Source organism: Centroberyx affinis, unplaced genomic scaffold, assembly GCF_046629955.1.
Source record: "Centroberyx affinis isolate AG114_WGS23_722 - 3 ecotype Tasmania unplaced genomic scaffold, CSIRO-AGI_Caff_v1 ptg004127l_1, whole genome shotgun sequence".
NCBI classification, from domain to species: Eukaryota; Metazoa; Chordata; class Actinopteri; order Beryciformes; family Berycidae; genus Centroberyx; species Centroberyx affinis.
The window spans coordinates 30612-44739 of NW_027281901.1; the positions used below are offsets into that span (position 1 = coordinate 30612).

General features: G+C 41.8%; 1 protein-coding gene across 1 annotated transcript; it reads right to left on the reverse strand.

Annotated features, from left to right (window-relative positions):
- Nucleotides 1-4217: 4217 nt before the first annotated feature.
- Nucleotides 4218-11427, reverse strand: LOC139663837 (perforin-1-like). The gene is made up of 6 exons (XM_071542594.1): nucleotides 11368-11427; nucleotides 10278-10370; nucleotides 7960-8096; nucleotides 7147-7645; nucleotides 6205-6575; nucleotides 4218-4515 (listed from the first exon to the last, which is right to left on the reverse strand). Exons 1-6 carry the CDS (start codon nucleotides 11425-11427, stop codon nucleotides 4218-4220), a joined length of 1458 nt encoding a protein of 485 aa, XP_071398695.1.
- Nucleotides 11428-14128: the final 2701 nt, after the last annotated feature.

Consider the following 14128-nt stretch of genomic DNA (forward strand, 5'->3'; position numbering starts at 1 on the left):
TGGAAAAAATTGAAGCAACTTTCCTGAGCAATTCTGCCAACAACTTTGCCCAATACTGCTTTTTCAGCACTTTTCAGCTGCAGCCAGCAGCTGGTAAAGTCCTTCTGTCAGTTGGTCCCAGAAAATTCAAAAACCCCACTGGGCATGTGCAGAGACATAAAACAATTAAAATGCTTTATCTCACCTGGTAGGACAGCAGACTTCACTGCAGGAGTCTCTTTCTGTTTGGTTTCACAGCCAAATAGTTTTTTCCTGTAGCCCACTACAGGAAGACAGAAGTAATAATATTAAACACAAGAGCTGAGCTAGTTTTCTTTTTCAGTTCGAGTGTTTTTTATTGCAGTGTTGATAACCTGATATCATACCTGCACTTCTTATTTGCACAAATCTTATATTTTAGCATGTTGGTTTATTTGATTGAAGCTCACAGTTTAAGTCAGTCTGAATGAGAGCGTCAAGTTAAATTCTAACATGGTAATTGATTGAAGCTTTTATTCAAAAAGGCTAAAGGCTTCTGTCTGATTTTGGATCAAATCTCTCCTGCGTTTCCCAGACAAGTGACGGAGTGACTCACCCTGCCGAGACGCTGATGGAGACCGACGGTAAACTGATGGAGAATAAAGTGCAGATGAGTAAAGTTGGATGTCTCTATGTGTGTGTGTGTGTGTGTGTGTGTGTGTGTGTGTGGGGGGGGGGGGGGGTCACAGGCCACACCCCAGAGAGACAACCAGCTTGATGTGGCCGACTTCCAAAACACTTTGTAAGAGGAAGAGTTTTCTCGGGGCGTGATCACACCTCTTAGTGGAAGTTGACTTTGAATTTTTGTATTTAGTTCATTTAGGTTCAAACTGACCAATTACAAGACAACAAAAGTCACATGACTCACAAGCAGCTTGTTTATTGGACAGAGGTTTGCTCACCTGTCATCCAGCGGGTTAGAGAGAGAAAACAAATCTGATTCCACTTCCTGTAACTTTATCTCAGCATGATGGACTTGTCTGTCTCTTCTTCTGTGGTGTTTGCTGAACAGCTTCAATACTTCAGTATTTTTGTGTGTTGTTTCAAGGAGTCTGGAAACTGCTCCTGGACTCATAAAGTGAGGACTTGTACTGTTTGGAATTTTTTACTTCCCATTCATTTGATTGAGGCAACGAAAATATCATGGAAACTAACATTTAACACGTTCCTGAACATATTCAAGGCCGGTGTTTTTTAATGCATTTCTTACCGTCAACAAATCCTATGAAAATAACAAAATCATCAATGCGTTTGCTCTACTCCCGTTACTTTCTGACTTCCCACGTTCCCTTTTTAGCCGTCAACCCGGAAGTCATTGGCTCCAGTTGTAAGCTAAAAACCTTGAAATACAGCTCACAAAGACATAGTTTAAATTTTAAAAATCGCTAACTGTTACCACGAAAAGTCAGGCTGTTGTAGTTATTACCGGATCAAATTCAAATGGGAACAAACTCTTCATTACGCCGGGGACTATTTTCAGTGCTACAGAACTACTTTCCTGAGATCGCAAAGTGTTTACAGCCGGCTAATTAATGTAAGGCGCCGTAGGGCGCACATTACGGTACTGCATCAGCATGTATATGCTATGTAGGCAGGAAGTGTTCAAGTCAGAGAGCGCCTTTCGGTAGGGGCTGTCCCTAGCCTCATTGTTTGGCGTGAGCCTGCGGCCTGCGACAAGATGTAAGTACATATTTTAACTGTACATGAATACTGTTTTAATCTGGGATGGGAAGCACAATAACAGTGTGGTGTACTTCATGTTTTGTCGTGGTAGTGGGCGCATTGGCTACAGGTGGGGGGACGCCAGCAGCGGGACAGAAGGCAGTGTTGCAGTTGCGCTGGTATGTTAATGTCATGTCCATTTGGTTGGGTTGAAATGTTGGGGACTGTTAGAACCACTGAATGTATTTTTCTATGTGTTGCTGGTAGGGGGCTGAAGTCCTCACTGGATAATGTTGGGTCCTGAGGGTTGCACGACTGAAGGCAATTAATGTGGTATGTTAAGTGCATTGAGATTCTCTCTGGTACACATAATATTTAAATAGGAGGGAGGCTATTTTACTAATGCTTTGTTTTGTTTTGTTTGGTTTTCCGGTGTGTGTGTGTAGGAGGTTTATGCCACTGTTTATAAGGTAGTAAATTAAAGACTGTTTGTAAAAGCTGATTTGGCAATTACAGATTGAGGAGAATTACCATCCTCATGTGTAAAAAATAAACAACGTCGAACTGAGAAAAGCTGGTATTTGTGTGCCTTCCTTGCTGGGGAAGACCTATTGGGCAAGTGTTACATTAAGTTGTTTGAGGAAAAAGTCGGCTGGCCCGGTGCATCGCGATGATGAAATATGCTGCCCAGAGCAACGCCATGGCTCTCCGACGTGTTTTTAATAGTTTTTTTAATACAATGGAGTTCTATGGCCGCTGGGACATGGCTTCATTGGGCACTGGCTACATGGACGAGACTTGTTGGCAAAACAAAATCATTGCTGATTTTGTTATTTTCATAGGATTTGTTGACGGTAAGCAATGCATTAAAAAACAACAGCCTCATCCTTTAAAAGCGGGATATGCTGTTGAATATGTTCAGGAACGTGTTAAATGTCAGTTTCCAGGCTATTTTCATGGCCTCATTCAAATGAATGGGAAGTAAAAATTCCGAACGGTACAAACTAAAAACAAAAACAAAAAAAATGCTACAAACTTGTCACAGTTGCATCCGATCTTGGTGAGTAGTTTTTATTATGGTTTTCATGGCATTCAAGTGCCAAATAACTCCCATGTTAAAACTAAGTGGAATATTGCTTTAATGTCCTTGAGACAGTTTCTGAGAGTATTAAAGCAGTTGGGATCATTATGTCTTAAGGGTAGATATAACTGTGTGTCATCAGCATAGCTGTGAAAGGAAACATTATCCTGATGAATTATATGACCAAGTGGAAGCATGTAGAGGGAGAAGAGGATGGGGCCAAGAATTGTATGTGTGTGTCATGTATGTGGGTGGGTATGCATCGGGGAAACTAGCCCTCGAAACAGCTATATCTAAGCGGAGCTCTTAGATTGGAGCTCTGTTTTCAGACTTAAGAGGTCGATGTGAAACCAAATGTGAAACCAAACCTGTAAATGAGAAAACTATACCATAAACGTGAAACCAAAACATGTAAACAAGAAAACAAAACTGCAAGCAAAAAAAAAAAAGTAAACAAGGAATGAAAACCGTAAACGAGAAAAAAGAGACCTGGAAGTGAGGGTGCTGTCATGAAATCAGTTGTCCTGGTTTGATTCTGTAAAACGGTTGTTTTCGCTCTCAGATCCTTCGCTCACCTTTACATGACTCTTGTTCTGTCGTTCTCAGTTCCAATGTTTTGACATGGGGGCGGGCTTACTGGGTCCCATTGGCCGCTTAGCAAGTGATCGACACGTCAACTGGGTCACATCAGACGCCTGTTTCTCGTTTACAGTTTTGGTCTCATGTTTACAGTTTTTTTTTTTGCTTTCAGACTTTTTGGCCCTAAATTGACCTCATACAGACTCCTCATCCTCTTCTTCAAGATCAAGCAGAGCAATTGCTATCTATCTCCTGTCTATTTTTGTTTTCCCTTTGTTACCTCAGGTTACTAATTAAATATCCTGCAAGTTGCTGTCGAATTTTGTATTGCAAAGCAACAACATTTATGTCACACTTCTTGCGCTCTTTGACCTCTTACTCTCTCTGTTACTAGTGATGCTCACAGCTGCTCTTTGTGTTTAAGCCTGAAAAAGAAGTGTATTATCTGATCAATGATAATGTTCTGCACACATACAGTAGGTATGGACATGGACAAGTTTGAAAAAAAAAAAAAAAGGAAATAAGTGACAGGGTTCACACTGATAGATTCATCCAAACCACGTATCTTTAAATTGCTGGTAAACCAAATCTTTTGTATTTTTCATAGTGTCTCATAATGTTAGATATGTTGACATATTATGCTGTCTCAACTCACAATAGACTGTAAAATGGTAAGATAAACAATAAGATAAAGATAAAATGGTAACAGCTTTGTAGTACTAACAGGCAGAAAGACAGACTGGCAGCATTGCTAGAAACTTTGCTGTACCCACAAATACCTAGAATAGCAAATATTGATCTATGAAGCCGTGAAGATTTTCATGACTCCATTATCTAAAATCCTACGGCAGCCATCTTATGTATCAGGAGATGAAAATCAAAGGAAGGAGTTGCTGTGCGCTCGGTCAGCAGGCCTCCCCGAACCCCAGTAGTCCTCCCGGTCCTCCTGCACATATCCCAGCATGCCCTGGGAGCCCGGCGAGGCGGCGTACTGCTCGCACAGCGACCCCTGCAGGCTGGGACCGCACGCCACAGACAGCGACACGGACAGGGAGCCGTGCTTCAGCTTGAACCTCCGGGCCACATTCTGGCCCTTGGTGGGGATGAGATGCACCTTCCCCAGCAGGTCGTCGTTCCACCGGTTGTCCCGGTCCCACACCTCGAAATACACAGGGCTGTGGGGGCAAATATTCAACGTGATCTCACACAAATACGTGAAATGAATACGAACTCTTATGGAAAAATAACGTTTCTCCACCACAAACTAAATTACATTCCTCCACCACAAATTTAAATATGTTCTTCTGCCAACTACGTCCCAAAGGTTGGTTAACGGTTAAATTTCGGCAAGTAAAATGACTTTGGTTACGTTTAGGCAAGTAAAACAACTTTGGTAAGGTTAGGGAAAGGGTTTGGACATGGTTGAAGCTACACTAAGCGATTTTCCGACCACTAGAGGGTGACAGAAACCGCAACACATTTAGTAAACACACACAGCCAAACTACTGGGCAACGGAAGCCCTTAAAGGATAAGGCTGGTATTTTTTAATGCATTTCTTTCCGTCAACACATCCTATGACAATAACAAAATCAGCAATGAATTTGTTTTGCTAACAAGTCTCGTCCATGTAGCCGATGTCCAATAAAGCCATGTCCCAGCAGCCATAGAACTCCATTGTTTTAAAACTATTAAAAACACGTCACAGAGCCACGCCGTTTCCTCAAACAATTTAATAAGCCGGCTGTTAACACGTTTTCCATCTCAGGAAAGTAGTTCCGTAGCACAGAAAATAGTCCCCGGCGTAATGAAGAATTTGTTCGCATTTGAATTTGATTTGGTAATAACTACAACAGTCTGACTTTTCATGGTAACAGTTAGCGATTTTTAAAATTGAAACTATGTCTTTGGGAGCTGTATTTAAAGGTTTTTAGCTTACAACTGGAGCCAGAGCCGGGTGGCCCTATACGCTCACTACACAAGTTGCGTAGGGCCCCGCAAATTACGCAAGGGCCCCGCCTCCCCCTCGTGTCAAAGCGTGTGTCAATGTTTACAACGTCGATGAGAGGATGAAGCGGAACTATCCTTCTGGTCAAGAAAATAGGAAAAAAAACAAACAAACACCATGAGAGTGAATTGCGGGACCAGCAATCAGGTAAATTTGTGTTCTCTCCTCTCCAAGTTTGATGCCAGCAAATAACAGTAACGTTAAGTTGATGTGCTGCTTGCAGTGCATCTCTCTCTAGTCTGTCTGTCTTGCTAACCAGCTGCAGTGCATCTCTTGGTCTGTCTGTGTCTTGCTTGCAGCCACTTCCAGGGCTGTTCTGTGACTTTGTGCGGGCAACTGTGTTTATTATAAACATTTATTATAAACCGCTTATTATAAACCGCGTTCGGAAAAGATAACCGCATCGCGCATGAACATGCGTTCATATGCACGTGCACAAAATGAAACTCGTGCTTTCCAGCAGCAGCCTCTGTGGGGTCCAAACCAGTCCAAACCAGTCCAGTCCAGTCCAGACAGTATAAGGGCGGGATGGCACTCCTCATAGGTGCACATAATTTTAAAACAAGACAGTGATTATCTAGTCTCTCAGTCGAGGTTTAGTTACAACTCTGGACTAATGCAAGATGGAAAGCAATGGATTGACACTGACTATTGATTAAATATTGAATTTACAATGTTGATTAGCTGGGCATACTGGGCAATATGGATGCACATTTCTCAGTAAATAATAACCATCAAGTATTCAGCCAAGCCATAGTATAAACAGTATTTTATATTTGAAAATGTATACAAGGAAATCTGGGGGAGCCAGTTTGAATGGGCCTGATGCAGCTGATAGATCAGACCCTCCACACTCACGTTCTGCTCTGCAGGTTCACGGTTCCAAAGTGAACACGGTAGTTCCAGGAGGGGAAGTCGTTGTTCCAGATCACCGGTGTCGTGGCTCCTTCTTTACCGTAGAAAACCTTCACGTAGCCGTCCGTCTTGGAGAAGTAGTCGCCCCACAGGCCCGCGGCTCGGACCACCGTCACGTTCATCCGGGCCACGCCGGGCCCGGCGGGGCAGCAGTCGGAGTTGACCATGCGGTGTCCGCTGCATTTACAGGCACAGTTCCGGTTTTGGCTGCCGATCTTGCAGCTGGCGGGGCAGCGGAGCGGCACGGCGCTGCGCCGGATGTAGTCGCTGATGGCGTCTCGCAGGCTGGACCTCAGGATAGGGTTGTCTGTCACCTACAGGGCAGGAGCAAACCACACCTTTTTAATGCAGAATTTGTTCAGTTTTAGTTTATTTGCACAGTGATAAAGCATAAAAATGAGTGCTAGAAAACTGTGAATATGATGATAAAAAAAAAGAGGAGATGCAATCAGTATTCTGTGCAGGTGAGAAAAACCATGAAGTTGAATGAGTTGAAGCTGAACATGAAGTTCCTTCTACCACAAACGCATGTTGCGTGGCCGAGCTTTATTCGAACCCACAGAACGTTATTTTAATTTCTAGTCCAGATCCCAATGTTTCCAAAGATAAACATGTCAGGCTGAACTACAGGGAAATGTGTATAAAATGATGATGATGATGATCTAGATTTTTTCCACTTGATGTAATGCTACAGCCAAAAAAAACAGTGTCTTGGGATTGAATATTTCACTCAAAGGAACAAGCAGATACAGAATATGAATGTGACGTTGCCATACAGTATGGAAGAAACATTTTTTCTAACTTCAACTCTAATTGAATCAATTTAGGGGGAAAATCAGAGTTCAAGGGGTTAAACTTCTAGGTAGAAAAACCTCAGAGCCTCACCAGCAGGTGCAGAGGGCTCAGCTGGTAGGACACCACACCTGGGACCCTCTTCAGGGACCTGAGCCACTTCTTGTACCCCTCCTTCCCGTTGGGGTTGAACAGGAGGTCGCCCACATCCCCGTCGCCCCCCAGAACCTCCGTGACCCGGTCCGAGAACGCAGCGCTGAAGCTGCTCCCCGTCTTCAGCTTCTTGCTCTGCGCCTTGCAGAACTTGGTGGACGCACTCGATTTGACGAACATGATGGTGGCGCTGGCCTCCACCGACAGGCAGTTGCTGACGGTGTGGACGGACAGTCTGCTCATGGACGCCTGGCAGGTCCGGACGGCGGTGGTGGAGTGCACCCGCCCCCCCAGCTGGACCCGGCGGATGAAGTGGGTCCCGTAGACGGAGATGAACTGGCGGTAGGCCGAGGTGTTCTTGTGGTCGTACGTGGTCGGGAGGTTCTTCAGGGAAACCTCAAACTCCTTGCTCAGCGGGGGGCGGGAGTGGAGACGGAAACTGAAGGCAAAACCAAGGAGAGTGTTTCAAACTGACAGGTGAAGAAGCTCTCGCTTTTCCATCTCACCCAGACTCACTATAGTTTTGAAGATTTTGTTTTTAGCAAAATAAGATATCCACCATTTTAAAAAGTGTATTCTGTCATAATTTCATTAAACAACACTTCTTCTCTTCATGAAAATGCTGTATTTTGTAAGCAATACCCTTTTCTGATAAAGAGTTATACCTTGATGTCAGCAATGATAAAGAGTAGGTGTGACTTTATTTCAAGTGGTGGATGTGTAATTTTGTCTCGTAGTTCTTCCAGTACTCACGTGTAATATTTGCATTTGAACTCGTGGCTGGTGAAGGAGAACTTGTCTTTCTTGCTGTGGCTCTGGGCGAATGAAGAAGACTTGGAGTGCGATCCTCCGACAGCGAATCCAAACTTTCTGCCGACGCTGAGGCCAACCTTAGTTGTGTTAATAATTACGTTAGCAATTGCATCCTCTTCTTCACAATCCATTATTATTATTATTTGAATAGATAACCAGTGGTGGAAAGAGTACTACAATGCCCCACTCAAGAAGAAGTACTGTTACTATTGTAGATTTACTTAAATCTGCAATAAGTGATATCAGACCTTATAACCGATCCTGAAACTAATGTTTGCTATGTGGAGATTTCATTGAGACATAATGATATAAACCAATATCCACACAGCAGCCAGCTGTGTTGCTGTTTTCACCTCTTTTCTAAAGCTTGTTGTCAATTTCTGCTCCTGAACGAAGCTCCCGGTCCATTCAGTAGCTTTTCATTTTTTTAAAACTAGCTTGTCTCCTCCCTCGCTTTTTAAAAGCGGCTCTCTCCCCCTCCCATTCTTGAAAATGTTCTCATACTGGTGTCGATGAAGCGAGCGAGTAAACTTGTTAAACTAGCAAACTTGCTACCTACCTCTTTACTTGTCATTCTGAGACATGTAACCTACAGCGGGAGGAAGTTCTGGCAAAGCGAGACCGGCGACTCAGTTAGTTTGTACGTACAGTTAGCTTAGCTATTAGCCTTTTGCATGGTGCTTTGCAATGTTTGTCCTTAGTAGGCCTCCGTAGTGCTGGATTTGCTGTGCTTTATTTACAAATGTGTTGCAGTTTCTATCACCCTCTAGTGCTTGGAAATTTTTGCTTATTGCAGCTTTAAGTAGAAGTGTAAGTACTGGTGTAAAAATGTGTCTCATCTAAAATGTCCTCAGAGTAAAAGTTCCTGAGTTCCTCTTTAGAACAGAGAATGTTGTTAGCTGTGATCTTTTCCATGTGGTTCTAAAAGGAGAGAGGACAGAGTTCAAACTAGATTCTTTTAACTGACAAAATAAAGTGCAGAAACAAAGTAAAGTCAGACTTCAGAGTGAAGTACAATACTTAAGTAAAATGTACTTAAGCAAAAGTAAAATTACTGACTTTAAAAATGCTCAAAAAAGTGCACAAAAAAGCTACTCAATTACAGTCCGGCATAGCTTGACTTCTCTGCTTCTGATCCTTGATCCTCTGCTGCAGTTGTACCTCATCATGACAGGGATTGTTCTTGGAGTGTTTTCAGAATCTCTTTTTATTTGTTTTTTTATTTTTTTATTTTATAAGCCTACCCTATTAATCACTAATCAAAGCCCTGTCTGTGCCAAAGGTTTTTACATTAGACCTGACGTTCCAGTGAAATCAGCAACCACCTCCTATTATCATTTGTTAGCAATGCTAGCACAAGTCAATGGGATATGAAACCATGTACTTCCATAGCTGTAGTAGTAATCGTAAGAATACGTAATAGAACTTGCTCAAAGCACTTGAATGGGATTTTGAAAGCAATGGTTTCATACCCCATTGCACTAGAATTGCTAACAAATGCTAACAGGAAGCTGGTGCTGATTTCTCAGAGACAAAAACTCTGATGTAAAAAATGTTTTGAATATTATAATAGTGGACATGGTTAGTGATAAATAGGATAGGCCTCTAAAATCACTGAGCTGAACCTTTAAGTGCCTTGCTTAAGGGAATCTCGGCAGTATTTTCTTCTTCTAGTTTCTTCTTTTTCTTTCTTCTTCTGAGACTTTCCCAGTCGAGGGATTCAAACCAGTGACCTTTTGGTTACAAGCCTGCTGCTCTAATCGCCACACTACCTTCGCCCCAGTTTGACCAGGGTGCTCTACGAACCAGTAATCCCTTAAAATGACAATAATATTTACATTAATTCACTGCTTAATTCATGCAAAATGCCCTTAAAATGAGTTAAGGGAGTTGTTAATAAGAGACCCCATCAAAACCACCTTAAACACCTCTTAATGTTTGACTGTTTACTGTCTAATTGAATGTAAAATTCAGGGAGACAGGAACTTTCCATGAATAACTCGTTAATAACCTGTAAACCTGCACAAAAGGCATAAAAAAATCCCTTAATTTCTAGTGTCTCCACAAACCAACCCATGACTAACTCCCTTATAAACCCATAATACTGACCTTACTTTTTTAAAGCTGTTATTGATGGTGATGATGTCACTGAGCGTCTAGAGTCGACAGCCCCAACGTATTTCTGTTAACAGCTAACCTTGTGACGATTATGACCTGCTAACTTTTAGTATGAATGAATGAGAATAAAGAAGTCCCACCTTCCAGCTGACTCCCAGAGATTTGCTGGTCTCTTTCAGGACGGACTGGCTGGACTCGAACATCCTGCTGCTCAGACTGCGCCTGCACTGCACCTGAGTCCAGACAGCAGCTTTAAAACAGCCGTGTTCCACTTTATCACAAGTTCTTACAATCTAATAAAAACATACATTATGTACTTACAATGCACGTAGAAACAATCAAGGAGATTTTTATCAAGTTCTTACACAGAATTAACCATCATCACTCTTTTTTCAACTGTACAGCCTTAATATGCATACTCATGTTTTTATTTTATTATCGTCATTTATGTATTATCATCACTTTTCTGCCATTTGTTTTTATGTATTGTCTTTGAGTACCATGTAAAGCGCTTTATAAATAAAATGTATCTAATGTATATGTATTATTATTTGTATTATTATTATTATTATTATCATTATTATTATTATTATTATTATTATCATTATTAGAATTAATGTGTACTTAGTACCTTTCCATAGCTTAATTTGCAGGTTATTACACTGGAATAAGTCCATTGTAAAGCAGTGATACTGGAGGATAACTTAAAGGGCAAATCTACCCAAAAACAGAATGCTCATGATTGATGCTCATCTGTTTTCTAAATAATACAATCTGTTTTTAAATTTAATGAATAATTAGAACAACAGAATTAAAGGCGCATGGTTTTTGTCCAACAGCTCACGGTGAGGCAGCTTAAAGCCCAGCTTTGCAACAATTTTACTGCTGAGTAATTAGTGTTACTGTGATGATGCTGGTAAAAATGTAAAAAAGAAAAAAAAACTTGTCAGTGGAATCGCCTTTGTGTGAGAAACGGTTGTTTGGGTGTGAAGTGAGATGCAGTTTGACTGAAAACAAATATCTCTGATAAATAGCTGAAAAGTTGATTTCCAAAATGTTATATATTTATTTTTGAAAGAAAAGTCAGACTGGGTGTCTCTTATTTCAAATGTTGGATATGTCATCTCAAGACCTTTTCACACAAAACAGGAATGTTTTTGAGTGTTTGTTTTTTTTTAACATTGAGTGATAAATAAATAAAAATAATAAAAGTGATTTCCCTCCACTAACCTTGATGCGCCAGTCCAGGACCGACACCGGGAGCTTCTGGGTCTGGTTGAAGTTTTCCATCATGACGGTGATGTGGGAGCAGGAATGAGAAAACACAACAAACATAACATATACTCTTTATCCAAAGCTCTTTACATTATCATGAGTGCATGTTCAGCAGTCCCTCACCCTGGCAGTGGGAGCACCATGCTCTGCCTGTTGAGCTAAATGACAATTACAGATTCACAGATTTTTTTTTACAGTTTTTCTCAATTGCTAAAACACTAAACCCTATTGTCTGAACCAAATCCTCAGTGCCCTAAACCCATTTATTTAATTGGTCACCCTTTTGGCAAAACCATAAGCCTACTTTTCACCTGGTTAGACACAACTTGCAAACATATTCTCACCCACTAAAACACATTTTGCACTGTGATGCACTTGTGTTGCAAAATGGTAAGCACAGGTAGCAAAAGTAAAACTCAATTAAAGCACAGGTGTCTCAACTTAAACACATCAACTCAAAATTGATCACACTTGTGTCTAATGATGTGAAAACCAATATAAGCCAGTTCAAGGAGCCCTGGTTGTTGAAGTTTCACTATGGACAACAATCTGAGAGGCAGAGGCAGAGGCAGAGGCAGAGGCAGAGGCAGAGGCAGAGGCAGAGGCAGAGGCAGAGTAAGAGTAAGAGGTGGTCGGGGAGGACGAGGAGGGGTAAGACAAAGAACAGTAATTTCTGATGAAATACGGGCTACTGTGATAGACCATGTTCTTGTCCATGGTATGACAATGAGGGAAGCAGGACTACGAGTGCAACCCAACCTCAGCAGATTCACTGTGTCCACCATAATCCGGACATTCAGAGAGGAGAACAGGTAATTGCTTTTTTTCATTACGTAAATGCTTACAGTATAACTCTATACAGTGCTGTAAAAAGGTGTTTCAGTACATCAATTTGCCAATATACTTGTAGGCCTAGTACTGCATGTATACAGTATTTTTGTAGTACTGCATGTATATGCAGGCTTCCCTATGAATAGCAGAAAGAGGATTGTTGAGGCAGTCTTCCTATCAGTGTTGGATTATGGGGATGTAATTTACAGAAATGCTGCTCTTTCCACCCTTAAACCCCTAGACACGGTTTATCATTCTGCCCTCAGATTTATTACTGGTGATAGCTATGGTACTCACCAATGTATTCTCTATAATAAGGTGGGTTGGTCTTCTCTGGCAGAGAGGCGTAATAAACATTTAAAACCATGATCACAAACCTCCCTGCCTCAATGTGTAACTGTTTTAATTGATTTTCTTTATTGTCATCTATGTCTTGTCCTATTTATTTAATACTTTGAACTTGTTTGTAACTCGACATCATTGTAAATGAGGGCAACCTCAATGGTTATTCGAGTTTAAATAAAGGTTTGAAATGAAATGAAATGAAATATTTTTGTAACAGCATGTTCTCTTTTTGTAGAATTGCAAGACTGCCACATCAGGGTGGGAGGACATCTATGTTTTCCCCACACCAAGAGACCCTCATTGTCGTCATGGTCCGTCAGAACAACGCAATCAAACTGCGTGATATACAGCAGAAAATCATCGAAGACCATGTGAATTTCGAACGCATCAACAGTGTCCTCAAACGCAACAGAATGCACATGAAACAACTGTACAGAGTGCCCTTTGAACGCAACTCGGAGAGGGTCAAGGAGCAAAGATTCCAGTATGTACAGGTAGGTGTTCTATACTGCAGTCTACTCTACAGCATAGGTTTGTCCTTCTGTAACACTTACAAAACTATATGTATTTTTCCATATAGAGAGTGTTTCAACTGGATTCCTCAGAAAGACCACATGTCTACATCTTCATGGATGAAGCTGGGTTCAATCTGACCAAAAGGAGGAGGAGGAGAGGCCGGAACGTGATTGGCCAACGGGCCATTGTTGCAGTCCCTGGCCAGCGTGGTGGCAATGTCACATTATGTGCTGCCATCAGCAATCATGGGGTTCTCCACCATCATGCCACCTTGGGGCCATATAACACTCAACATCTCCTGACATTTCTCAGCGATCTTCGAGATATTGTGTTGGGGCGTGTGCAGCAGGATCACGAACAGGCAGGGCATCCTGTCTATGTCATTGTGTGGGACAATGTGAGTTTTCACCGTGCCATCCAGGTCAGAGAGTGGCTCAACATCAACCAAGATTTCATCAATGTTTGCCCTCCACCATACTCTCCTTTCCTGAACCCAACAGAGGAGTTCTTCTCTGCATGGCGTTGGAAAGTTTATGACCGCCAACCCTACACCAGGGAAAATCTCTTGCAGGCCATGGAACTGCCCTGTAATGACATAGGTGTGGAGGCATGCCGAGCGTGGATCCGGCACGCCAGAAGTTATTTCCCACGTTGCCTGGCCAGGGAGAATGTGGCCTGTGATGTACAGTTGAGGCCATATATTTAAATACACCTAGGCTAAAGACATTCAAACTCAATTTTTCACAACTCCACATATTTCATGTTACCATACATTTCTTGTGTTAAGTCAATAGGGTGTCTACTTTATTTCCATAAGAGATCATTTCAAAATAATAGCCAAGAAAGATATTTCAGCTTTTATATACTAGAACAGATTTTCAGTGGGTCAAAAAGTTTAAATACACTCTGTTAGTATTTGGTGATGTTGCCTTTTAATTGTTTCACTTGAATCAGACGCTTAGGGTAGCCTTCCACAAGCTTCTCACAATACTTTGCCGGAATTTTGGCCCATTCCTCCTGACAG

Bases quoted from the DNA above. Each gene is read 5' to 3' on its own strand.
- LOC139663837 (XM_071542594.1), bottom strand. From the start codon at position 11,427: ATGGAAAACTTCAACCAGACCCAGAAGCTCCCGGTGTCGGTCCTGGAC. The intron at 7,646-7,959 runs GTGAGTACTGGA...TTTTGCCTTCAG, and splicing joins TTCAAATGCAAATATTACAC to TTTCCGTCTCCACTCCCGCC. The intron at 4,516-6,204 runs GTGAGTGTGGAG...TTGCCCCCACAG, and splicing joins GTGAACCTGCAGAGCAGAAC to CCCTGTGTATTTCGAGGTGT.